Here is a 25,424-nt window from a genome sequence, read left to right as displayed (position 1 = left end):
TCCCCACAGTGATTTAATTAGCATCAAGCTTTTTAAGCTTTCAGCAGCAGGTTAAAAATGCAGTTGTTTGTCTAGACATTTGATTGAGCACTGCTCACCAAACTGATTGCTGCTTGTATTTTTTATGTTCCTTTTTTGCCTCAATTTTAGTTGAAGTAGTTTTTGCAACTAGTTAGATCTCGCCTGCTGTAATCTTTTGTCTCCACAATTGTATTTTTATGCTTTGCTGCTGCTTACATTTGTTTTATCCTTTTATCATAGATAATTTTTTCTGTTTTATTTTGTATTTTGATGAGTTGCTATGAGCCGCCGACAGATTTTAATGGAAAGAAAAAAATTGTTAAATGATAGGAAACAAGACAGCAATTGTAATGTTGCCAGGTGTGGTCTAAAGACATATGTCCCTAAGACATGTCAGTGTGAATGTGGCCCACTTTCCTTAGCTGAAGCTAACGAAGAAAACCTTCCTTTTGCTGTCTCTCACTCAAATGCCAAAGGAGCTGCTGACTTAGGGTTCTACACCTGGCTTCAAGGAATGGCACTGAGCGTGGCAGTAAGAGATCTTTTCACAAAGTAGAGAGATTCCTCTACAAATGTGGAAAGAACGCAGAGCTTGCACAGAGCAAAATCAGAAATAACATTTGAAAGGAATAATGCAAATATCTGGATGAGGAAATTAGTATTTTCAAGCAGTCAGACACTGTCCTTCAGTGTTACTCCTCTGAAGATGCCTGCCACAGCTGCTGGCGAAACGTCAGGAAAGAAAATGCTCACACAGCCCGGATAACCTACAAGAACCAGTCAAAATTATATTTTGCAATAATACTAAAGAAGACAGCCACTCCAAGCATCAAATGGACAGTTATTCCATTCAAGGGGAGGCACAAATCTTGCAAGGTAGAGAGAGAGAGAGAGATCACACAGCCAGCTAAATATCTGTGCCAGTAAGAGCAAGAGTGTGATTCCCAAGGCAAGTGTCCAAGCAAAAAATGATCCCAAAATTAATCAAAAAGGGGAGAGAAATGGGCATATAACATATCAATACGCACTCAGGCCCTCACGCGGTAAGTGTTCTGGGCATGCAAAAGCTCAGTACGGTGCTGTGGGATTAGAGTTTGGCCCCAGTTATAGGACAAGAAGGCAGGTTGATAAACAAGGCTATTGCCTTTCCAGGATTGGAATGAGGGGAAGGAACATAGTGAATGACCATCTGTGCCACTGGAGGTCAAAGAGGAGGAGGATGTCTGAAGGAAATAATATCCAAGCATATGAAGCCGAATCGGACCATTGGTCTATCAAGGTCAGTATTGTGTACTCTGACTGGCAATGCTCCTGGGTGTCACGCTAAGGTGTTTCACATTGCCTGCTACCTGATCCTTTGAACCGGAGATGCCAGGGATAGAACCTGGGAATGTCTGCTTGCAAAGTAGACGCTCTACTGCTGAGCAACAGCCCCTCCCCGAAGCAATAAGAAGGTACTTTAAGGCAGGAGAGCGATGTTGTCATGGGAAAATTCCAAATAAACTGAGTCAGAGTATTCCAATGGAAAATGCTAACATGGGAATAATTGTTTCCTCGGCACACACTAAAAGAGATATTCCCTATGTGGTTAAAGGTATACTGTTTAAGCACAAAGAGTCCTTGTTTAACACCCTAGTCATCAGAGAAGGAGGTACAGCCACTAACTGTTCCAGTATTCTAGTCAGGTGTGGTTCTACTCCTTCTCCACTGCCTCTCAGCCCTTCCTTGAGCTAATAGGCACAAATTCTGTTTCTTAGTCCTCATGACACACATGACACAATTCCTTCATTGTCAACCTAAAAGTTGTGTAATTCCTCAGTAGTCATTACTTTTGTCTTCTTGTTCAGCTGTAATCTTGCTTTGGCACTTTCTGCTTTAACCTTCATCAATAGTCATTTCAAGTCTTCACTATTTTTTGCTGATAATGTGGTATCATCTGACCTGGATAGCCCCAGGCTAGCCTGATTTCATCAGATCTCAGAAGCTAAGCAGGGCCAGCCCTGGTTTTTATTTGGATGGGCGACTTCCAAGGAATATCAGGGTTGTGATGCGGAGGCAGGCAATGGCAAACCATCTCTGTTAGTCTCTTTCCTTGAAAACCCTATGGGGTCACCATAAATCAGCTGTGACTTGACAGCACTTTACACACACACATCTGAGTATTTCAAATTGTTAATGTTCCTTCTACCAGTTTTTTTTCCACCTTCATCTAATCTAATCAGGCTTTTCTTATGATGTATTCTGCATATAGATTGAACAGACAGAAAGATCAAATACACCATTGTCTGACATTTTTGCCAATTGGAAACCATTCTATTTCTCCATATTATGTCCTAACGGTAGCCTTTTCCAGGCATCAAACCATCAGATGTTGTGCCACACCCATTTCTTTTAAAACCAGCCATAGCTTTTCATGAAGCTGCCTTATACTGAATCAGACTTTTGGTCCATCAAAGTCAGTATTGTCTACTCAGACTGGCAGCAGCTCTCCAGGGTCTTAGGTAGAAGTCTTGCACATACCATACTAACTTATCCTTTTACCTGGAGATTGAACCTGGGACTTTCTTCATGCCAAGTAGAAAGGCTCTGCCACTGAGCCCCAGCCCCTTCCATTGAACACCCTTGCTTTGGGCTGTGGACAAACTGACACATAAAAACTGAAGGGGTGGGTAGAAATTACCTTTGGTGGCATGCTACACTAGCAGAAACGTGGGTCTAGCATATCAGGAAATGTTCCTGTTTCACGCCCCGTGAAATTAAATAGGAGCCTCACAAGTAGCGATGATCTTGCAGTGGAGAATGCTGCCCATGGAGGCCTCTCTTTTCTGGCCTTTTCTGGTTTCCTTCCCCAAGCACCAAGCCAAATTTGGAAGTTTGACAGGCTCCCGCCATAGTCTGCTTCCTTCAATTATTTTCCTCAATTACAATCTCTAAACTGGCTGTCCGGCCAGAGTGGTTTGTGTTCTCCCGCACCCCCACCCCCACCCCCACCCCCCCGGCACGGGATAATGTAATTCGCTGTGCACATTGCGCCACTGCCAAGGCTGGTGAAAGATCAGTGGTTGGGCAACGTCACAAACGGAGCACCCGCTGTGCCTTTTGTGGTGGGAACAAACTGTCCTTTCTGGAGCTGGTGCCTTCTGTCCTTGAGAACCACCACAACCCATTGGGCAAGGGGAGAGGTGGAGGTAGGTCCGGGATTCCCGTCTTAAGCAAGCCAGACTGCTTGGCCAATGGGGGAAAATCCCACTAAAAAGACTAGGAAACCGTCAGGCTGTCCCCTTCTGGCACCTGAGCAACACAAGCATCTACTAGGTCACAAGTATCTACTGGGTCGACAGCCAGCATGGTGTAATGGTTAAGAGCGACAGACTCTAATCTGGAGAACTGGGTTCGATTCCCCACTCCTCCGCATAAAGCCAGCTGGGTGACTCTTGGGCCGGTCACAGTTCTCTCCGAATTCCTTTCCGCTTATGGAAAGTTTAGTCTGGTTCCAACCCCTTGTCTGTCATTCACATGCATGTAACCACACAGGTGCGATGGTTAAGGCACAGCGAGGGGCCACTCGATAGGCTTGTGAGGCTTATTTTGAACTCTAGGTAGCAGATTGTAGGAAAGTCACTCCCCACCCAGCATATCTTTACCCTAAAAGGAAAAAAAAATTGGTTGATTCCTTTCAGCTTTGTTCATACGCAAGGCTATGCTATTAGCAAGCAAAGCAGTAATAGCTCTGGGTTGGAAGGATAAAGTAAATGGACTATAGAAATCTGGCACAACTATCTGTTTGAATTTATACAGTCGGATATCGTCGAGATGATGCGCCAGAAGACTTCATGGGAAGACAAGAGCAGGGAAATCAGGAGTAGATGGAAGACCTACTTAGAGTGGATATCAGTGGAAGGAAGAAAAGACATTCAGTGGAAGATACAGACTTTGTGCCCGTGGCTGGGGACAAGAGACTAAAAATTACAAGGAGAAGGAGTGGGGCTAGGGAGGGGGATGAGAGGGATGGGAGGGAATGAGAAAAGTATGTTATACAAACATTGTATGCAGAATAAGAAATATATAATTGAAATTTGTATAAAAATAAAAAAATTAAAAAGAATCCTTTCAGCTTTTCACTCATTCTTACCCAGTTCCCCTCGTTACTATTTAAGTTATTTAATTTACCCCACTTTTCTCCTCAACAAGGGCTTAAAGCAACTTTCACAGTTCTCTTCTCCTCCACGTTATTCTCAGAGCAACCCTGTAAGGTAAGTTAGGCCGAGTGTCTGATTGGCCCAAGGTCCCCTAGCAAGCTTCCATGGTAGAGTGGGAAGTCGATCCTGGGTCTCCCAGATCCTCATCTGACTTTCTAATCACTACACCACACTGGCTCACTACAGCCCCCACCCCACATGGCTTGTATAAATGCAGGTCCCATGGCGCCCAGGATAGCCTATTCGGTAGTCAAATAAAAATCTCTCCTTCCTTTTTCACCAGCAAAGAAGCTAGTGTAACTGGTCGGATCCAATTGGTCGGATCCAATCCATTAGCTTTGAATCATGCAAGTTGGACTATTGCAGAATCAATGAAACACCAAGTGGAGGACAGAGTAGACCCTTCAGCTGTCTTTAACTGGGAAGAAGAGTTGCTTTTTATACCACACCTTTTATCTAGCTTTAAGGAGTCTCAAAGCGGCTTACAACCACCTTCCCTTCCTCTCCCCACAACAGACACCTTGTGAGGAAGGTGGGGCTGAGAGGGTTCAGAGAGAACTGACTGGCTCAAGGTCACCCAGCAGGCTGCATGCGGAGGACTGGGGAATCAGACAGTGTCCAAACCACTTCCCATATATAACAATATCATAATCCCTACAACAACCCTGCAAGTAGGTCAATTTCCCCATATTGCAGATAGGGGGCTACAGCTAAGGGAAAGTGGCTAGTTTAAGGCCATTGAGTGAGTTCATAGAAGAAAAGATTTGGACCAGGGACGCTTTAATTCACAGCTGAGTCTCTTAACCGCTGCACTGTCCACTCACAGAAGCCCTGCCTGCAACTGAATCTGGTTAGGTATCTAATCCGAAGTACAGCTCAGGAGTCTTGCTTATGAGTTGGCACCATGTGGGCTGGCGGGCGGGGGGGGGGAGAAATGCTAACAGTAATGGGCTAGAAAGGCCCCAGGGGAACTTCCCTATCATTTCCCTATTATGCAAGTTGCCAAACAATTTTTTTAGTCAATGCTGTGCTGTTGACGTAGATCCTGGAGCGTCCTGAGACAAGCAGAACACCTTGCTCCGGTAGGGTTTATATGGGACAATGACTGTTGGAGCTTGAAACCAAAGAGAGAGATACTTGCTTTGCCCAGGTACCACAATGCTGAGGTTTCATCCGGGAAGTCCGCTTTGGGGGGCTCAGAGAGGTGAGTAATAAAAGAGCAATGGAATTGGGTCCAGCAGCATGGAGATGGGGAAGGCTTTTCCTTGTTTTGTGGTGGGGATGGCTCATAATTTGGTTGAAGACAGGAGCGCCAATTTGTTTCCAGCTCCTGTTCCTATGCTTTTATCAGAAGCATGATCTGCAAGCTGTAAGTAGGTGCTCGTGTTTATCTTCACGCCTTGTAAAATTTAACTTCTGCAGATCAAATTGCTATTTGTGGCAGAGGAGCAAGCCAGTCTGGGTCCCCCCCCCCCCGGTCAGTTGGCAACCACTGTTGTTCAGATTATGCTTGGCATGCAAAAGGTTCCAGGTTTGGTCTCCAGCATCCACACATAAAATGATCCCTGACAGCAGGGCTGGGAAATCTCTCTCTGAAAGGCACAGGAGCCCCACCAGGGGAAAAATTGGCAACCCTTTGAGGTTGCTAGAATGGGAGAGAGAGAAAGCACTTTCAAGGCCAATTGTAACAAACACAGCTGTTTCTACTGTGATGGTGGCTCGTATAGATCTCGGGAGTTGATATTGTTTGGAGGTAATGGCTGGAAGGAGGTTTCATCCTGAGCTCTCCTGGTTTCTCTTTACCATTATGATATCCTGGTATTATGTGGGTTATAAGTACAGGGTTATAGATCAAAACAAGTACAGGGTTATAGATCAAAACAAATCAGTGGGTTATAGATCAAATCAAGCCTGAACTGACCCTAGAAGCTAAAATGACTAAACAGGCTGTCGTATTTTGGTCACGTCATGAGATGACAAGAGTCACTGGAAAAGACCGTCATGATAGGAAAAGTTGAGGGCAGCAGGAAAAGAGGAAGACCCAACAAGAGATGGATTGACTCAATAAAGGAAGCCACAGCCTTCAATTTGCAAGATCTGAGCAAGGCTGTCAAAGACAGGACATTTTGGAGGACTTACATTCATAGGGTCGCCATGAGTCGGAAGCGACTTGACGGCACTTAACACACATACACACACAAGTACAGGGTCACAAAGCCACAATAATGCCACAATTCTGTGTCCAGTCTGAGGCGAGGCAAGGGACTGGCTTGTATTCACAGAGTGGTTTCAGGTCTTGCAATATATTGCCCCTGCCAGCTTGCTGTTCTAAGAAGTGCTGGTATTCAGCCTCTCTGCAAGAGTAGTTTCGCTTCTTTATTTATTCTTATATCACAAAAGTATATGCCGCCTCTCTAGAGACCTGATAGTGTTCCAGTTCCCTTCGGCTCTAACTAGCTGACAGTTGAGTTAAAGGTTTCCTCCTGATGTACTTTTGTGGTCACACACACAAAAAAAAGGTTAAAGGTGTGCGATGACCCTTCTCTTCAGGATACTTCACAGCAACAAAAAACAGCAGGACAGTTCAGGGCAGGCAAATGTGAAGGCCAAGGTTGGCCACAGCCATAGCAACCAAGCTGGTGAGAGGCCAATGGGCCATCTGCCTGGAGCTGAGCAAGAGAGCTTCCTGCCCTCCAGCATTTCACAAATAGAGCTAGAAGACCCGCCTAGCCTGCCTATTTTTCTACCAGGGATCACTGTCTGAGTCCCTTCATCCTCCCCTTTATATAGGGTTGCCAACCTCCAAGTAGTTAGTAAGTCAATTGGAAAATATCCACAGCAACATACAAAAATCCAAAACAAATTAATCGACTTCCCGTTTGTGTTATAAATTCTCCAGAGTACAGGTAAGTCAGAACGACAAAGTCCTCATTTAACGCGCTCGAGGATTAGTATCCTAAGGATGCACGATCTTCTTTGAGTAGACTACAGGTCATAAGAATGAACCAATATGATGTAGAAACAGAACTACAGGGGTCTGGGTAACGCCCTGTTTCGACCCGCATCGTCATCAGGAGTCACTCAAATGCATATATAAAGATATTCACTTCTCACATGTCAAGGAGGGCTTTTGTTATATCAAGAGACTAACATTTGTTAACTACAGCATCTATCACTATGCATCATTTTTATACATTCTGTGTTACTATTGCATTGTTCAAAGATTCAAATAGTGTGCATTCCCCAAACCTTGCCCTCCTCAGAGCCTCAAAATCATGCTACACTCCTACTCCCACTGAAGTAAATGGAAAAAGAAGGGAGTACACAGTAAGCTGCCTTCTACTGAATCAGATCCATCAAAGTCAGTATTGTCTACTCAGACCAGCAGCAGCTCTCCAGGGTCTCAAATAGAGGTCTTTCACATCACCTACTTGCCTAGTCCCTTTAACTGGAGATCCCGGGGATTGAACCTGGGACCTTCTGCATGCCAAGCAGATGCTCTACCACTGAGCCACAGCCCCTCTGCTTAAGATGGCACTGTAACAGTGCCCTCCTCTAGCAGGTCTTCCCAGAATCCTACCCAATAGGATTTACTCCCGGGAAAAATCCTTAGAATGACACCGCTAGAATGACTTAATGGTAAAGGTAAAGTTTGAACTAAGGACTTCCACCCTTACAGTGACAGACGCTAAACTATGCCAGCAATCAAGGGAACTCTGGGAATTGTCGTTTATAGGACTAGTGTACCTAGATGATTAATGGCAAATGAATAAATAACCTTATCTTTCATTTACAGTCCTCTTTTGTACGGCCATCCTTTCGCTGACTGTCTTGGGCTACACCACAGATGCCTCACGCCACTGCCATCATACCATGATGAATTTTTGGCTGGCAGCCAATTGCCAAGGTCAAAGCCACAGTACGGTTCCTGAAGTTGACCTCTCTGTTCAGGTCCTCCTGCTGAATTTTAACCGGTTCTCCACCATCTTGAATTCTACCTTGCCCCAAATGGATTCCCTGCAGATTTTGTCCTTTGGGAAGCAGCTGGGAGGATCCCTCTTTGTTGGAGAGAGGGCCTTTCAGAATGTGACTAGTATCACATTCCTGGACCTTGGAGGCAACAGGAATGTAACACTACACCCAGATGCTTTTGCAGGCCTGACTAAACTTGAGGTGTTACTCTTGGATGTTAATGGCTTTGATGAGAAGGTGTTAGAAAGAAGATACTTCCAGGATTTGGTGTCCCTGAAGAGACTGGATCTTACTGGAAATCGTATCCAGAAACTGAGGCCTGATCCAACCTTTCAACAGCTTGGAAGGCTGAGCTTCCTGCAGCTGAAGCTCAACAGAATTGAGAGGATTTGTGGGGATGACCTACAAAACCTCAAAGGGCGCCATCTTGCCTTGCTCGACCTGTCTTCTAACCGTTTACGTTACCCCCACACTTGTACAAACCCTTTCCACAACATCACACTGGGAACTCTGGACATCTCTGGCAATCCATGGAATGTGATGCAAGTTGAGCAGTTTTTCACAAGCTTAAGTGGCACATGGATCCAGAACCTCAGGATGCAACACTCAGGGGCCATTGGAAGCTCATTTGGTTTCCGTAACCTGAAGGACATTTCGGCCAGGACATTTTCTGGGCTACGTGATAGTGGCACCTTCTCTCTAGACATGTCCCATGGTTTCTTGAACGAACTAGTCCCCTCTGCCTTCTCAGCGTTCCCAGATCTCCACGTCCTGCTTTTGAGGTCCAATCAGATTACCGAGATCCATGATGGGGCCTTCATCAAGTTGAATCAACTGCATGTTCTTGATCTATCCAACAACCTTCTTGGGGAGCTGTACACAAAGGCCCTGAAAAGTCTGAGGTCATCACCTCTCCACTATCTCATCCTGAAGTCCAACCACATTGGAACTGTTCAACAGGATGCCCTCGTGGAGCTGGATTTCTTGCAAATCCTTGACTTACAGGACAATGCTCTCTCACAGGTACCGAAGGGTAAACTCCCATCTCTACAGCGTCTGATGCTAGGGCAGAACAGGATCAGAGACGCTTGGGGCATTGAGCGTCTAAGCCAGAACCTGACACACCTTGACTTCTCCTCCAACCGTCTGAGTGACCTGGGGCAGCTCTGGGAGCAGCTGGGGAAGATTCCCTCATTGCTTTTTCTGAATCTCTCAAGCAACCACTTGGCAAGATGCTTCAGGATCCAGGGAGGCCCCATTCACCTCAAAGAACTGGATCTTTCCCATAACGACCTGGCAGGTGTCTGGAAAGCAGGAAAGTGTGTGGGCATCTTCCATCATTTGGAGAGGTTGATGGCCCTGAACCTCAGTTCCAGCAGCCTCAAGACCTTGCCTAAGGGTCTCTTCCAGGGGCTAGTGTCTCTGCAGACTCTGGACCTCTCTGAGAACCTCCTGTCCTTACTTCCAGAGGTAGTATTCCTTGGCCTGCAGTCTTTGCGCACCCTCAGCCTCCGTGGGAACCCTATGATGACCCTCTCACCATCCATATTCCAGCCACTGGTACAGCTGCAGACCTTGGAACTGCAAGAATTGACCTTGTTGTGCCACTGTGGGCTTGCCGACTTGCAGGCCTGGTTGCAGGCCAATAGCATGGCACTGAAAAGATCTGTGACAGCAGGGATCCCTTGCATTCTTACGACTCCCTATTTCACACAGGTCTCCTTGTCCTGGTTCCTCCATCAACACTGTGATGCGTGGTAAAATGACAGTACTTATTGGTTGTAACTACTTCCACATACAACGTTCAGTTCATACTCTGTCTTAATATACAACAACTTGCATATACAAAGGTTATACCACTATTAGCCACTTAAGTCAGTCTTCATTGTATATCTTACGCTATATTTATTGCCTTGTTTTCTAATTTTTGTAATCCAGCTTTGTTCACATGATGATTGGTTTTATATAATGTTTCACTTCATTGATCTCCAGTCCTGCAACTCTGGGTTTGTTTGTCTGTATTATACTGTGTTTGTAGCGCGGTGTTCTTGAATTCTGTGTCAGTGGTATGTATTTTATTATTCTTTAGTTGTAATACACTTTGAGTCTCATTGAGAAAGGCGGACAAAGAAAATGAAGTAAATAAATGGTATATAACAGTGCAAAATTGTTGTAGTTTTACTTTGCTCTATTTTGCTTGTGATGAGATTGTGATTGATGAATTGTATAACATTATGTTGCACTTTTACAGTGATTCCGCTCAAGAATCCTTTCGAAAACAGTAAAAGACACCATGAGTCGTTGTTAGAGAAAGAGGATATAAAATGTATAAATAAACCAGTTAAGCCTTTTAACTAAAGACATCCTCCTTTTTAATAATGGCAATAATATAAACCATTTTAGTGATTATATTATAAATGTTGCAAAGCAATGCCTACATTTCGTAGTGTTTCTTTTTTAAACCTAATCCCCATACAGAACTTTAAAGGAGATTAACCTGGCTACAGGGTCACAGTCAAATAAAAGACAAGCAATAAGAAAAAAAGGAGGGGGGGCTGACTATATTATGAGGGGCTGTGGCTCAGTGGTAGAGGATCTGCAGTGTTCAGCTCTCCTGTATTGCTAGTACTAATTAGTTATTTGGTTAAGAAAAATAATGTTTCTATCATAGAACAATGTTATTGCAGGATGCAAATCATTGTGATATTAAAAAACAACAACAATATATTCTTTTTTTTTCTTCTTTTCTTTTTTAAGAGAGCGGCAAATCACGGTCACCCAGCCCGGATCACCTACAAGAACCAACCCATCTCTTGTTGGGTCTTCCTCTTTTCCTGCTGCCCTCAACCTTTCCTAGCATGACTGCCTTTTCCAGTGACTCCTGCTTTTCCAGTGACTTTCCTAGCATGACTGCCTTTTCCAGTATTTTACACGGGTTCAAACGCCTGCTTGTCCTCCGCCTCCTTAAGGCATCGCAGCATCAGTCCCCCGGGCTCCCTGGGACGTGGGCAGCTGCCGCCTTCTGCCTTCCCCTTGCCGATCGCGCCGCTCATCACGAACCCTGCCAAGGCAGGGCAGCTGAACTGACCAGCGCTGCTAGCAAGCCGGACACTCCCCCCGGCCCCTGATAGGTTCCCCAGCCTGAGATGTCGTTCTCCTCCTAGGATGCGATTGGCTAATGCCGGATAGGGACAGTATGGGAAGACGTGGTGGGGGGGATTTGCTGCAACCTTGACGCACAGGTGAGCAAGATCTGGGGTCCTCAGCCAGGAACCTACCTGAGTCCTTTTCAGTCCGGACAGGTAAGACCGGGACTGCTTGAAGGGGTTGGACTGCAGCACTTCAGGGCAGGGTATCCCACCCCCCACCAAGTATGAGATGCTGGGGTCAGACAGCAAGAGGGGATGTATGGCCGTTTCCATCTTTCCCTGCCGGGGCTCTTGGCTACCCACTGTTGGAGACAGGGAACTGGGGCCGAGGCAGATCCCGATCCCGCATGTTTTAAATGCTACACCGTGAAAGTGCCAGAACCCCGCTTGGCAGGCGGGGGGAAGGATCTGGAAGCGATAGTCTGAATGAAAATCACACCAGGACGGCACTTGGATTGTGAGTCAAATAAGTTCTGAAGACGCTGAAGTTTACTTCCTGATCTCACCATGCTGGCTGTCTTTGAGACTTATTTAATAGGTTTGGAAACATCCAGTGCGGGCAAGGCATTGGCATGATCTCTCCTCGAGGGCAGATGGGCAGTGGCGCTTCTTTTGCCAAAAGCTTGCCAGAAGTGGGTGGAGAGGCTGGGATCCTTACTCCAAGAATGAGCTCTCGCAACATGATCAGAGGCACAGTGGTCATGCACCTTGGGAGAGGTTGTGGCTTGGGGGTAGTGTACGTGCTGAGTACACAGAAGTTGTCCCTCGTTCGGTTCCTGGTATCTTCAGTTAGAGGGTCTCAGATATTGAGAGGGGAGGCGTTCTTTGCCTGGGAACCTGGAAAACTGCAGCCAGAGTAGAGAACATGGAGCTAGATTATCCTATATTTCACTCAGTATAAGGCCGATTCATGTATTAAGTGACTTTCAGGGATAAACCCTGGAAATGGGGGGACTTGATACTGGTGAAAGCCTATTATGAGAAGAGCAGTGGGGGTGTTAATCTGCTTCTACACTCGCTACCTAAAGGAGGTGAGCACTGAAGGGAAGCATACTTAGGATTTGCTGATACTTAAATATATACATAGTGTATGTGTGTGTGTTAAGTGTCCTAAAGTCGCTTCCAACTCATGGCGACTCTATGAATCAATGTCCTCCAAAATGTCCTATCATTAACAGCCTTGCTTGGGTCTTGCAAATTGAGGGCTGTGGCTTCCTTTATAGAGTCAATCCATCTCTTGTTGGGTCTTCCTCTTTTCTTGCTGCCTTCTACTTTTCCTAGCATGATTGTCTTTTCCAGTGACTCTAATCTTCTCATAATGTGACCAAAGTACGACAGCCTCAGATTAGTCATTTTAGCTTCTAGGGTCAGTTCAGGCTTGATTTGGTCTGTAACCCACTGATTTGTTTTTTGGCAATCCGTGGTATCCGTAACACTCTTTAGTCTTCTCCAACACCACATTTCAAAGGAATCTACTTTCTTCCTATCAGCTTTCTTCAATGTCCAGCTTTCACATCCATACATAGCAATAGGGAATACGATGGCATGAATCATCTTGATCTTGGTTGCCAGTGACACACACGCACCAATATATGTATGTATATATACATACTACACTGGGATATTTACTGTGAGCAAATACCTGCTTTTGCTGAGTTTGGGACCTATAGGGTTTAATAGGAAAGAAATTGGAAGGTAGTATTTAACTCAGCAGGAAGGTAGGAGCACTCTGCATGTGCTCAGGGGCATGCTTACCATTTTTAATTTCAAACAAAGACATCAGACAGTACTCCACAGCAGTTTGAAAGCTATATCCTCTGCTCTGGAATTCCAACCATGAGCCAATAATCCCGGTTGTGTAGGAAGGCCGGCTGGCCGGCTGGCGTTTATTCATCACCAAGAGAGAAAAGGGCTCCATGCATGTTCTTCCGGTGATTCATTTCTAAAAGAAGAAAAACGCCAGAGTTAATTTACCACCACCACCCAGCTCTCATTTAAGGCACTGTCAGAAGGCAGAATGAAATTCAGGGAGGGAGTTCTAATCCTCTCCACGACTGTAAGCATGAGACAGTAGCTGGTCCTTAGCCAGGGGTAACTAATTCATATGACGAGAGCTTAATTGGATCCCCAAGAAGAAAAAATACAACTTGGGCTAAATGGATTCTTTTCTCAGGCACGTGGCTCATGAATAAGACCTCCCCATTATATGCAAGTCGAGACTTAAAACGAGCACAGGGGGGCCTCCGGTGGCGTTGCCCACTCTCAACAGCTGATTTGGCACCTGGTCAAGAGAACAATGGATCGACACAAGATCCCCCGCACCAAAGAACTGGAATTTGGGGGCATTCTAGGTAAGGAGGAAATCTTGGGGTAGGCTGAAGCGGGGGGGGGGGGGCAAAACAGACAAGGAGCCCAGGTGTCCTCTGGGTTTTTCTGACCCCTCCAAATATGGCTGTCGCAGGGAGCAAAAATACCTTTTTAATTTTTCATCCCAGATATCTATCTTGTTACCTCCCCATTGACAAAGCTGGGTGCTGGGCTGGGCCCTTGGCTTCCCTTCCCAAGGCACTACAGCTTCCCCCTTTCTAACCACCCCATCTTTTTTGTTGCAGGGGCTGCCTCCCTCCTCATCCTAATGCCTGCCACCGTCTTTGCCCTGCTACTGACTTGCAGGACGGAGCAGGCCAGCCTCTTGAATTTCCCCTTGCCTTTGCCCACACCCCACTCCCTGTGGAACCCCCAGGACTTTGCCCTGGTCTTGGCTTGGATAGGCCTGCAGGCTCTGCTGTATATGCTACCTTTGGGGAAGGTAAGAAGACCCAGGCCTTTCTTTTGCTTAGCCTGGAATGTATAGACTCCATTGCCTGGCTTTGGAAGGAGGCCTGGTTGATGCTTGAAGGATAATGGGGAGGGGGGAAGAGTTGCCAGGTCCCTCTTTGCCACTGACAGGAGGTTTTTGGGGCGGAGTCTGAGGAGGGAGGAGTTTGGGGAGGGGAGGGACTTCAATGCCATAGAGTCCAATTGCCAAAGCAGCCATTTTCTCCAGGTGAGCAGATCTCTATCGGCTGGAGATCAGTTGTAAGAGAGGAAGATCTCCAGCTACTACCTGGAAGTTGGCAACCCTAGGAAGGGTGTTTGATGCAAGTCACTTAAAACATGGCCTACTTCGCAGGGCTCTTTGCGCTAAGTTCTTCGGAGGAAAGTTTAGCTCCCAATATAATAACCAAGACATTCTGATCATGCTAGCCACTTTTCATTCCATTTTACAGACGTTTGTTTTTTTGCAGGATATTAAAAAAAAAAATCAAAGAAAGAAAACTTTTAAAAAAGATATCCATAAAGTAAAAACAAAAAAAATAACAACAGTGGTGGCGGGTGCAGACATAAGTTTCTAGAACCCATTTTACAGACATGGGGAACTGGCTTGCAGTGAATACGTAGAATCATAGAGTTGGAAGGGACCACCAGGGTCATCAAGTCCAACCCCCTGCACAATGCAGGAAATTCCAAACTACCTCCCCCCCACACACACCCAATGACCAGAAGATGGCCAAGGTGCCCTCCCTCATGATCTGCCTAAGGTCACAGAATCAGCATTGCTGACAGATAGCCATCTAGCCTCTGCTTAAAAACCTCCAGGGAAGGACAGCTTACCACCTCCCGAGGAAGCCTGTTCCACTGAGGAACTGCTCTAACTGTTAAAAAATCCTTCCTAATGTCTAGGCGGAAACTCTTTTGATTTAATTTTAACCCATTGGTTCTGGTCCGACCTTCTGGGGCAACAGAAAACAACCCGGCACCCTCCTCTATATGACAGCCCTTCAAGTACTTGGACATGGTTATCATATCCCCTCTCAGTCTTCTCCTCTTCAGGCTAAACATACCCAGTTCCTCCAACCTTTCCTCATAGGACTTTCCTCCAGACCTTTCCTCCAGACGTTGCTGGCCCCTGCCTGTCACTGGCACACTCCTCCCAACCCGAATGTGTGTATGAATGTATGTGTAACACTGTGAGCAAGTCCCTCGAGGCAAGCACAGAGCATCGACAGCAATCGCCATGGTTTGTGTCTCCAGAAGGATCTTCCACTAATGAAGCTTTCCTTGCTTCATCTTGTATATTTTCAAACAGGTCACAGAAGGGACTGTTCTTCGAGACAAGAGCCGGCTCCAGTACCGTGTGAATGGTGGGTACCCCTGGAAAATGGAAGCGAGGCTGGAGCTTGTGAGACAAGTTGTATGATTAAGGTGGCCAACCTCCAGGCGGTGGCTGGAGGTCTCCTACTATTACAACTGATCTCCAGGTGACAGAGATCAGTTCACCTGGAGAAAATGGCTGCTTTGGAAGGTGAACTGTATGGCATTATACCCCAACGGAAGTCCCTCCCCTCCCTAAACCCCATCCTCCTCAGGCTCAACCCACAACATCTCCAAGTATTTTCCAACCCAGAGCTGGCAACCTTGTGTATGATCCAAGGAGGAGGGGTCAGTTATGGAGGGAAGCAATATCTAGCAGCTAGACGCTAGAGCATTGTTTTGCAAAGTTAAAAAAAAAAAAAACAGCCATTGAGCATCTTAAAATGAATTTAACAGTTTCACACTAAAAGCACACTACTGAATTATTTCAAAACAGCAACTTCTTAATTAAAAGCTTGGTTGAACTGAGATGTTTTGGCCTGGTGCCTAAAAAGAAAACCACGTAGGCACTAGGTGAACCTCAAGGGTAAGAGCATTCAAGAAGCGAGGTGCCACTACTGAAAAAGCCCTGTCTTTGGTTGCTCCCTGCCTCATCTCTGAAGGCGGGGACACTACCAGCTCCAGCTTGGGAAATTCCTGGAGATTTGAGGCAGAGCTTGAGGAGGGGGCTCAGCGACTGTATGATATTTGATGCACTGTGTTTGTCTATATGTCACCTGGAGGCAAATATAATTTTTATGCCCCAAAATGATATGTTTGATATTTTCTTCTCACAAGCAGGGAATAGGAGACCAAGCCCTATGAGGAAAGGCTGAGGGAGGTGGGAATGTTTACTCTGGAGAAGAGGAGGTTGGGGCAGGGGACATAATTGCTGGGTATCTGAAGGGCTGTCACTTAGAGGAGGGCAGGGAGCTGTTCCTGTGGGCAGCAGAGGATAGGACTCGCAATAAGGGGTTTCAATTGTGGGCGGAAAGGTACTGGCTGGATATTAGGGGGGAAATTTTTTACAGTAAGAATTGTTCAATGGTGGAATCAGCTACCTAGGGAGGTGGTGAGCTCCCCTTCATGGGCAGTCTTTAAGCAGAGGCTGGGCAAACACTTGTTAGGGATGCTCTAGGCTGATCCTGCATTAAGCAGGGGGTTGGACTAGATGGCCTGTATGGCCCCTTCCAACTCTATGATTCTAGTCCAGTTAATATTGCTTTCCTGTGCCCCTGTGATCATGGATGCTGGATCAGACTGAGGTCCCTTGTGCTCCAGCACTCTGAAAATGTGGCCCACCTAAGGAGGTCCCTCCAGCATTTCATGCTTGTAACGAGAGCCAGCGTGGTGTGGTGGTTAAGAGGGGTGGTTTGGAGAGGTGGACTCTGGAGAACTGGGTTTGTTTCCCGACTCCAACACATGAAGCCAGCTGGGTGGCCTTGGGCTAGTCACAGCTCTCTTAGAGCTCTCTCAGCCCCACCTACCTCATGGGGTGTCTGTGGTGGGGAGGGGAAGGGAAGGTGATTGTAAGCTGGTTTGATTGTTCCTTAAGTAGTAGAGAAAGTCGGCATATAAAAACCAACTCTTCTTCTTCTTCTCCTCATTATCATTATCATTCTCATCATCATAACAAGGACCACTGCCTAGCCCTCCCCACTATTATACTTTGCTACAGATATAATTGTTTAATCTGTTGAAGAATCTGCCTTATTCTGAGTCAGACCCTTGGACTATTAAAGATCACTCTTGTCTGTTTGGACCGGCAGCAGAAGGCAGCTTCGTGTGCTCGCATCTATGCCTGGGACAGCCTCAGGGCAGCCGGTTCTGCTTCTGCCTAAACCCTTTTTTCCCTCAGCAGGGATCCACGCCATGTGGATCACAGCGTTGGTGCTGGGGGTCAGCATGGTTGCAGGGCTGCGCCTCAGTTACATATATGACCACTTATTGCAACTCGCCTTCGCTGCGTCTGTTCTTGCTTTTGGACTCAGCTTCCTCCTCTACGTCAAAGCCCTACTTGCTCCCGGGACAGCGCTGGCTCCAGGTGGGAATTCAGGTGAGCTCTACGTTCCATGACATCTCACGTGTCAGTTCAAAGGGACAGAAGTGTCCACCAGGAACTCCAAAAAGGGAGACGGAGGCCCTTTGGACTTCCTAATGTAGGCAATTTGTGCGTAAGTACTTGCCTGAACACATGCACCAACATGCTGTAGAGGGTTTGGAAGGGGGGGTGGGAATCACATAAGAACATTCCTGCAACAGTTCAGGGTTGCCAGTAACCTGGAGAAAATAACGTCCCTGTCCTTTAATAGAGGCCTGAAGTGGTGAAATGAGCAGGTGCAGCTTTGCATGGCATGGAGGTAAATAGCATCATAGAATCATAGAGTTGGAAGGGACCACCAGGGTCATCTAGTCCAACCCCCTGCACAATGCAGGAAATTAACAACTACCTCCCCCACACACATCCGCAGGGACCCCAACCCTCCCCCCACCATGCAGGATCCCACAATCAAAGCACTCCCGACAGATGGCCATCCAGCCTCTGCCTAAAGACCTCCAAAGACAGGGACTCCACCACCCTCTGAGGCAGTGCATTCCAACCTCGAACAGCCCTCACTGTCAGGAAGTTCTTCCTAATATTTAGGTGGAATCACTTTTCTATTAGTTTAAATCCATTACTCTGTCTCTGGAGCAACAGAGAACAAGCTAGTTCCCTCATCAACATGACATCCCTTCAAATATTTAAACATGGCTATCATGCCTCCCCTCACTTAGCTTTTATTATTAAGCAATAAACAGTCTCGAGCAATCAGTTTTATCTGATTGTTGCTGATAACTTTGTTGTAACACAAAGATTGTTTTAACTGTTAAATGGTTGAAAGCCGCTCTGAGCCTGACTTATAGCCCATTCCTGGGGTGGGGGTGGGGGTTAGGCTGCAGCTGGAGGCAGCACCACTGCGCCGCCTCCATGGCAGGATCCTGCTCCTCCACCGAAGCCAGAATGCTGCCCTTGCTTGCGAGCCCCATGGAACCACTCCATAGCATTCCACGGGGTGACGCTACCTAAAAAGGTGGCATAACTTGCAGTCAGGGTAAAGGTTTGTGGTTTCACAACGGACCCTCCTGCGTGTGTGTGTGCTTGTTGATTCTAACGCATGGAGACTTTGCGGGCAGGGTCTCCCAGGAGCCTGAAATGTTCTCCACCTCATTTTTGAGAATAGTTCCCTTTATCACATTTTCCTCTGCCTCCTCCTCCCCAGGAAACCCCATTTATGACTTCTTCATGGGCCACGAGCTGAACCCTCGCATCGGTACCTTTGACCTTAAGTTTTTCTGTGAGCTGCGCCCAGGTCTCCTTGGCTGGGTAGGTGTGCTTGACGCGGGGGGAAGAGAAAGCAGGAGGGCTTATATAACTGAGGGCTGTTTCACCTGTTGCCATGTTCTCATGTCCCCCATGTGGCTGCCCTGAGGACTTTGACCAGGAATCCTTTTGGATCAGATCAGGGCAATGACCTACAAACATCCTGTGGTTGAAGCTTTTCTCATTTCTCTTGTCTCTCAGGCCCTGGTCAACATGGGTATGTTAGTGAAGGAGACGGAGCTGAGGGGTAATCCTTCCTTGGCCATGATTCTTGTCAATGGATTCCAGCTTCTCTATGTAGTGGATTCCCTTTGGAATGAGGTAGGTTCTACACGTTGAGAGATCCATGCTGGCCTGAAAGTTTGGTGAGGGTTCCTTTGCGGTGATTTCTGCCCCCCATCTCCCCACTAATCCTTGTGAGAACAAAGAGTTTGAAGTCCTAGACTGTGCTCTCATCGGTTTCAGAGCAGCCAGGGATTGGAGACAGGGCTGTATTTTAGCTCTATGAGTGCTAGAAACTTGTCTCACAACACAGTTCAAATGCTGAGATTTGCAGGATGCTGAATGTCTGATACCAGCATTTCAACATTGATCACGGGCACACAAAATATGCACTGCTTTGCAAGGCTGTGTTACCTGTGAGTGGGTTTTGCAGGTCCACACAACTGGTCACCCATCAAGTGAATACAGCCCACCATTCACCAAGTAGGGAGGCTTGCCCAGAAACTTAAGAAATGTCTTGTGTTTGCAGCCTGCCTAGGACTCCAGAAAGGCAGGCTAGGTGGGCAGGGGTGTATGTGAAGGATCTGGAAGGCCTCAATTCGTGGCTGCTGTGGGCTGCATCGGGCATGGTAAGGTACACAAGAACACATGACACTGCCTTATACTGAATCAGACCCTCAGTCCATTGAAGTCAGTATTGTCTACTCAGACTGGCAGCGGCTCTCCAGGGTCTCAGGCAGAGGTTTTTCGCACCACCTTCGTGCCTAGTCCCTTTAACTGGAGATGCCGGGGATTGAACCTGGGACCTTCTGCATGCCAAGCAGATGCTCTACCACTGAGCCACAGCCCCTCCCCTGTGGAGAGAAACACAAGTAGAGATGTTGCCTTCGGGTATTGGGAGCAAGGAATGTTCCCGAGGAGGCTTGCCTTTGCCCCTCGGCATGCAGTTAGACTTGCTTCCTTGAGTCATTGCCTCCAGAGGCACCATTCTGAAGACCGCTTACTTACCCTCCAACTATTTCGCACACGAAAGGGACAACCCAACTGTCATCCCAAGGATCACTTTTACAGCCCTCTCTGCCGTGCGTAACCACTGCTGAGGGCTGTGTGCCACCTGCTGCATTCATTCATTCTGCAATACCCTCTCCTGCACTGTTTTGAAAAGCCAAGAGGGTGATTTTGGTACATACATACTGGTGGTGGAAAGTGCTGCCAAGGCAAGAGGCCATTCAGAGATGGTTTGCCATTGCCTGCCTCTGCGTTGTGACCCTGGTATTCCTTGGTGGTCCCCCATCCAAATACTAACCAGGGCTAACCCTGGTTCCGAGATCTGATGAGATCAGGCTAACCTGGGCCATCCAGGTCAGGGCACATGCGTCCTAGTAAAACATAACTGTACTACAAGATACCAACCAGTATACCTCTGCTGCTACAGTGTGTGCTATAGTTGGCTGCACGCGTCCACAGTGTTCATGCATAGGCATTGATGCGGATGTTCACTAGGCTGCAAATGCATCCCTCTACACACAAAGCAAGTGATTTATCACTGAGCCACAGCCCCACTCCAGTTGTCCTCAACACACCTTGTTTCTTTCTCAAGGAGGCCGTCCTCACCACCATGGACATAGTGCACGAAGGTTTTGGCTTCATGCTGGTTTTTGGGGACCTGGCTTGGGTGCCCTTTCTGTACAGTCTCCAGTCCTACTTCCTGGTCACTCATCCACAGAAGCTTAGCCTGCCGATGGCTGGAGGCATCGTCCTGCTAAATGGTAAGTTGGGACTATCAAGACGGCTGTCATCGAAAGGGCTCAGCCCCAGAAATAACAGTGCCAAAGAGCGCAGCCAAGCAAGGGAATAAATCTCCTCCCCCGGGGGTCTCTTTTTGGGAACTTTGCCAGTAGCCGCCATCAAAAGGTTCTGACCAATAGACCATGTGCTCCAAGGTTCTGTTGTTCATTGACCTTGATTAGGATGAAAACAAGGCTGCTGCCCAATTCAAGTCCTCTTTGTCTAATCATAAGTTTTAATCAATCGATTGATTGGAAGACAGGTTGGTCAATGGGTGTTAGACATGATGGCTGAATGGAACCTCCATGCTCAGAGGCAGTGTACCTCTGAAAACCAGTTTCAGGGGTGAGTGCAATAGCAAGGGAAGGAAGCACAGGATACCATGGGCATCAAGGAGAACTTGCAACTCATGTCTGAATGTGTTATGTCAGGACCCAACCTGCATACTCTGTAATGTGTGAAGCAGCATTGATTACCGAAAGAGCTGGGTACTAAAACAAATTTAAAATTATGCACCATGAAAAGCAATATTTTGTGGGCTGACCGAAGTATGCAGGCTTCAGTATATTTAAATACTTTGCATAGGATCATATTTACCTGAAAGGAAGAGGACCATGAATTTCAGATGACTCCTTCTCCCCAAGTTACAGGCATACCTTGTTTTATTGCCCTTCGCTTTATCACGCCTCACAGATATTGCATTTTGAGCAAGTCTATTGGTGCCATTTTTCCAACAGCGTTGGAACATTTTTCCAGGCGCCATTTTTCCAACAGACACTTTATGTCTCTGTGTCACATTCTGGTAATTCTCGCAGTATTTCAAACTTCTAATTATTATTACATTACACTGTTTTTTAAGACATGCTATTGCACACTTAATAAGACTACAGTATAGTGTAAACAACTTTTATAAGCACTGGGAAACCAAAAAAATGTGTGTGATTTGCTTTATTGCGATAGCCTGGAACCAAACCTGCAATACCTCCGAGGTATGCTTGTATACACAAAAAGTTTTTTTTTATTTCTGTACATACTTGTAACTTGTGTGAAAATGCAAGATGCCCCCCCTTTTTTTTGATGGCCCTTGTGGGGGGAAAAATCAGTCTTCACTTTGGGTAAATGTGGATTTATTTCTGCTACTGGTACTTAGCCTCCTCTTCTGTGATCACATTCCCTCTGGCCATTCATCACATTTACCCCTCTCCTCCCCCTACAGGCCTTGGCTATACTATCTTCCGCAGCGCCAACTCCCAGAAGAACACTTTCCGTCGGAATCCTACTGACCCCAAAGTAGCTGGTCTGTAACTCTGACAGCTGGTTTCTGTTTATTGTGTGCCAGGTGCAGTACAGACCCCAGCATGCTTTCACAAGAGATGACTTGTCTGACTCTCATGCAGTTTTATAAAACTTTAATATATAGCATGTAATAGAGGAATGAGAAAGCCAGTGTGGTGTAGTGCTTAAGAGCAGCAGACTGTAATCTGGATAACCGAGTTTGATTCCCCGCTCCTCTACATGAAGCCTGCTGGGTGACCTTGGGCTAGTCACAGCTTAGAGCTCTCTCAGGATTTTTTAAAGTGTCTCCTGGAGTGCTCCTGCTTTTGTGTCAGGGCGGGGGGGGGGGTGGGCTGTTGGATCTGCCATCATGCAGAATTTGCTAACTATCAATACCTTTCTCTGTCCCAGGACTCAGAACCATCCCCACAGCCACGGGGCGGCGCCTGCTGGTGTCAGGGTGGTGGGGGTTTGTGCGGCATCCCAACTATTTGGGGGACCTCATCATGGCTTTTGCTTGGTCCCTGCCCTGTGGTAAGTGGAAATCAGAAGGCTCTAGAAAGCTCCTAAATCAGGGTAATCGGTGTGGTGTAATGGTTACACTAGGATCTAAGAGACCCAGGTTCTAATTCTACTGTGCCATAGAAAGCTTGCTGGGTGACCTTGGGCCATTCACATGCTCTCAGCCTAGCCTACCTCGCAGGGCTGTTGTTCTGAGGATAAAATGGAGGGGTGGAGAACATAAGCTGCTCTAGGTCTCCTTATATAGGGCAATCCTAAGGAGAGTTAATCAGTCTGAACCCATTCATTTCAATGGGCTTAGACTGGAGTAACTCTACATAGGATTGCACCATTAGTAATTATACCAAAAGCAGGGTATAAATGTCTAAATCTATTTATTTACTTCATTTATGCCCCACCCCAATAGGGGACCCAAAGCAGCTTACATCGTTCTCATCACTGGGGGAAAGACTGAGTGGCTCCTTCATGCAAAGTGGATTTGAACCTGGATCTCCCATATCCTAGTCCAACTCTCTAGCTAGCCGCTATATCACACTAGCCCTTATAAATAAATAAAATGGGTTAGGATGGATTGCTATGTCTTGTTTCAATCCAAACCACATATATTTATTCCCCAGAACCGCTTAGCTTTAGCCACATTTCTACATCCTATTGTTATGGAAGCTCACCAATTGGCCTTTGAACAAGATGTGCGCATGCCAAACGCACAAATCTCTTTGCTTGCAAAACTAAAAAGGAGGGAGGAACTTGTGAGTCCTGGGTTGGATCCAGACTAACTTTTTCAGTGGCAGAATGGAACTTCCCTGTCTTCCTCCTCCCATGGCAACCCCGATATCAAAAAAATGCTGGTCCTGGGAATAGGGGGCCCTCAGGAATGTCATTACGGGGGTCTGCAGCAGGAAGCAGGAGTCAGTGGAAATTTCCAGTTTAGTCTGGATCCAACCTACTGTTAATAGTTCTGAGTATTTTTTAAAAATTCCTATAAGTGCTCATAAAACGTACTTCTGAGGGGTTGCAATTTAACGTTCTGTGTATCTAGGAATTTCATCCTTAGAACCCTCTCCCTTCCTTATTAGATTTTATATCCCACCCTGTATACTAAATTGGGACAACTCTATTGGGGCAATGGTAGAGATCCACCCGTTCTTCCAGCATGGTGTAGTGGTTAAGAGCAGTGGTTTGGAGCAGTAGACTCTAATCTGGAGAACTGGGTTTCATTCCTCGCTCCTCCACATGAGCGGTGGACGCTAATCTGGTGAAACGGGTTGGTTTCCCCACTCCTACACATGAAGCCAGCTGAGTGACCTTGGGCTAGTCACAGCTCTCTTAGAGCGCTCTTAGCTCCACCTACCTCATAGAGTGTCTGTTGTAAGGAGGGAAAGGGAAGGTGATTGTAAACCGGTTTGATTCTTCCTTAAGTGGTGGAGAAAGTCAGCATATAAAAACCAACTCTTCTTCTTCTCTCTGTTCACCTTTCTCTTTCTCAGGCATCGGCCACATCCTGCCTTATTTCTACATCCTCTACTTTACTGTGCTTCTGGTCCACCGGGAAGCCAGGGATGAGCACCAGTGCCTGAGGAAGTACGGCCTGGCCTGGCAGGAGTATTGCCGCCGAGTCCCTTACCGGATCTTCCCTTACCTCTACTGAGTCACTGCTTGGCTGGCTATTGCTCTCATCACATTGACACACATCCATCAGCTTTTTTCTGCATGGCGGTGGGGAATCTCACGCCCAAACTGCCTGGATGGCTAAGACAGAGGGGTTCTACTGTCCTTACAGGCTCCCACATCAGCCAGGTACAACCTCTGCCAGTCTGTTTCCAGATATCGGGGCGTTTACAGTTTCCTGGGACTGAAAGACCATTGCCTTCGTAGCCAACATGGCTTACTTCTCCCATGGAAAAATCCACTCTTTTTTACCTGTCAGAACCTGCGAGGTTACTTTCATCTGGAAATTACCATTTTTAAAAAAAACAAACCTGAGTATGTACAGATCTAACTGACAGATGCTTATGGACAGGAGCAGGCAGACAAAATATTCTAACTGTACAAAGAACCAAATTCAACGACTGGAATTAATAATGCAAATGTGTTTGGTTTTTATATCATTGGGTCTGTTAAAATCATTGGGTCTGTTTCTGCAACCCCAGGACAAGGGCAAAGAAGTCTATTGAAGAACTTGTGAACAGGACAAGTCCTTTTCTATCATGTAGGACTTCAGAAGATATGTTTGCAAGCTCTGAAACCAGAAGGAAATTTTTTTAAAATTAAAAAAAAAGAAAGTAAAACTTCCTAGGATGCACAGTTTCTGAGGCAGATACCAATCAAGCTGTGTAGAAGACAGAGCACTACCATTAAAGCCAGCGTGGTGTAGTGGTTAAGAGCAGTGGACTCTAATCTGGAGAACCGGGTTTGGTTTCGCACTCCTTCACATGAGTGGCAGACTGAAGCCTGGCGAATTAGGTTGGTTTCCCCACTCCTCCACATGAAGCCTGCTGGGTGACCTTGGGCCAGTCACAGTTCTCTTAGAACTCTCTCAGCCCCACCTATCTCACAAGGTGTCTGTTGTGGGGAGAGGAAGGGAAAGTGATTGTAAGCTATGAGACTCCTAAAAAATAGAGAAAATTGGGTTATAAAAACCAACTCTTCTTCTTCTTCTTCTTCTAGGACACATAAAGTCTTGTGACTCTAAGTTAGGAAAGTAAAACCATCCAACAGCTTTTCAAATACGTATGTCAAGGA

General features: G+C 46.5%; 2 protein-coding genes across 2 annotated transcripts; both read left to right on the top strand.

Moving 5' to 3' along the window:
- Positions 1-6,753: 6,753 nt before the first annotated feature.
- Positions 6,754-11,279, top strand: LOC130480816 (toll-like receptor 5). The gene is made up of 3 exons (XM_056853440.1): positions 6,754-6,859; positions 8,017-9,949; positions 11,162-11,279. The coding sequence occupies exons 1-3, from the start codon at positions 6,754-6,756 to the stop codon at positions 11,277-11,279; spliced, it is 2,157 nt and encodes a 718-aa protein (XP_056709418.1).
- A 2,313-nt stretch (positions 11,280-13,592) lies between these two features.
- Positions 13,593-24,383, top strand: TM7SF2 (transmembrane 7 superfamily member 2). The gene is made up of 10 exons (XM_056852572.1): positions 13,593-13,692; positions 13,954-14,150; positions 15,471-15,525; positions 17,376-17,570; positions 18,775-18,878; positions 19,077-19,196; positions 20,698-20,866; positions 22,102-22,182; positions 22,572-22,694; positions 24,170-24,383. The coding sequence occupies exons 1-10, from the start codon at positions 13,638-13,640 to the stop codon at positions 24,328-24,330; spliced, it is 1,260 nt and encodes a 419-aa protein (XP_056708550.1). The 5' UTR covers positions 13,593-13,637; the 3' UTR covers positions 24,331-24,383.
- The last annotated feature ends 1,041 nt before the right edge of the window (positions 24,384-25,424 follow it).

Source organism: Euleptes europaea, chromosome 7 (assembly GCF_029931775.1).
Source record: "Euleptes europaea isolate rEulEur1 chromosome 7, rEulEur1.hap1, whole genome shotgun sequence".
Lineage (NCBI taxonomy): Eukaryota > Metazoa > Chordata > Lepidosauria > Squamata > Sphaerodactylidae > Euleptes > Euleptes europaea.
The sequence above is the reverse complement of the archived record's forward strand: the minus strand, read 5'-3'. Positions and strand labels throughout refer to the sequence as shown.

Bases quoted from the DNA above. Each gene is read 5' to 3' on its own strand.
- LOC130480816 (XM_056853440.1), top strand. From the start codon at position 6,754: ATGACCCTTCTCTTCAGGATACTTCACAGCAACAAAAAACAGCAGGAC. The intron at 6,860-8,016 runs GTGAGAGGCCAA...TTTCATTTACAG, and splicing joins CAGCCATAGCAACCAAGCTG to TCCTCTTTTGTACGGCCATC. The intron at 9,950-11,161 runs GTAAAATGACAG...CGCCTCCTTAAG, and splicing joins CATCAACACTGTGATGCGTG to GCATCGCAGCATCAGTCCCC.
- TM7SF2 (XM_056852572.1), top strand. From the start codon at position 13,638: ATGGATCGACACAAGATCCCCCGCACCAAAGAACTGGAATTTGGGGGC. The intron at 17,571-18,774 runs GTGAGCTCTACG...CCTCCTCCCCAG, and splicing joins GGCTCCAGGTGGGAATTCAG to GAAACCCCATTTATGACTTC. The intron at 20,867-22,101 runs GTAAGTTGGGAC...CTCCCCCTACAG, and splicing joins AGGCATCGTCCTGCTAAATG to GCCTTGGCTATACTATCTTC.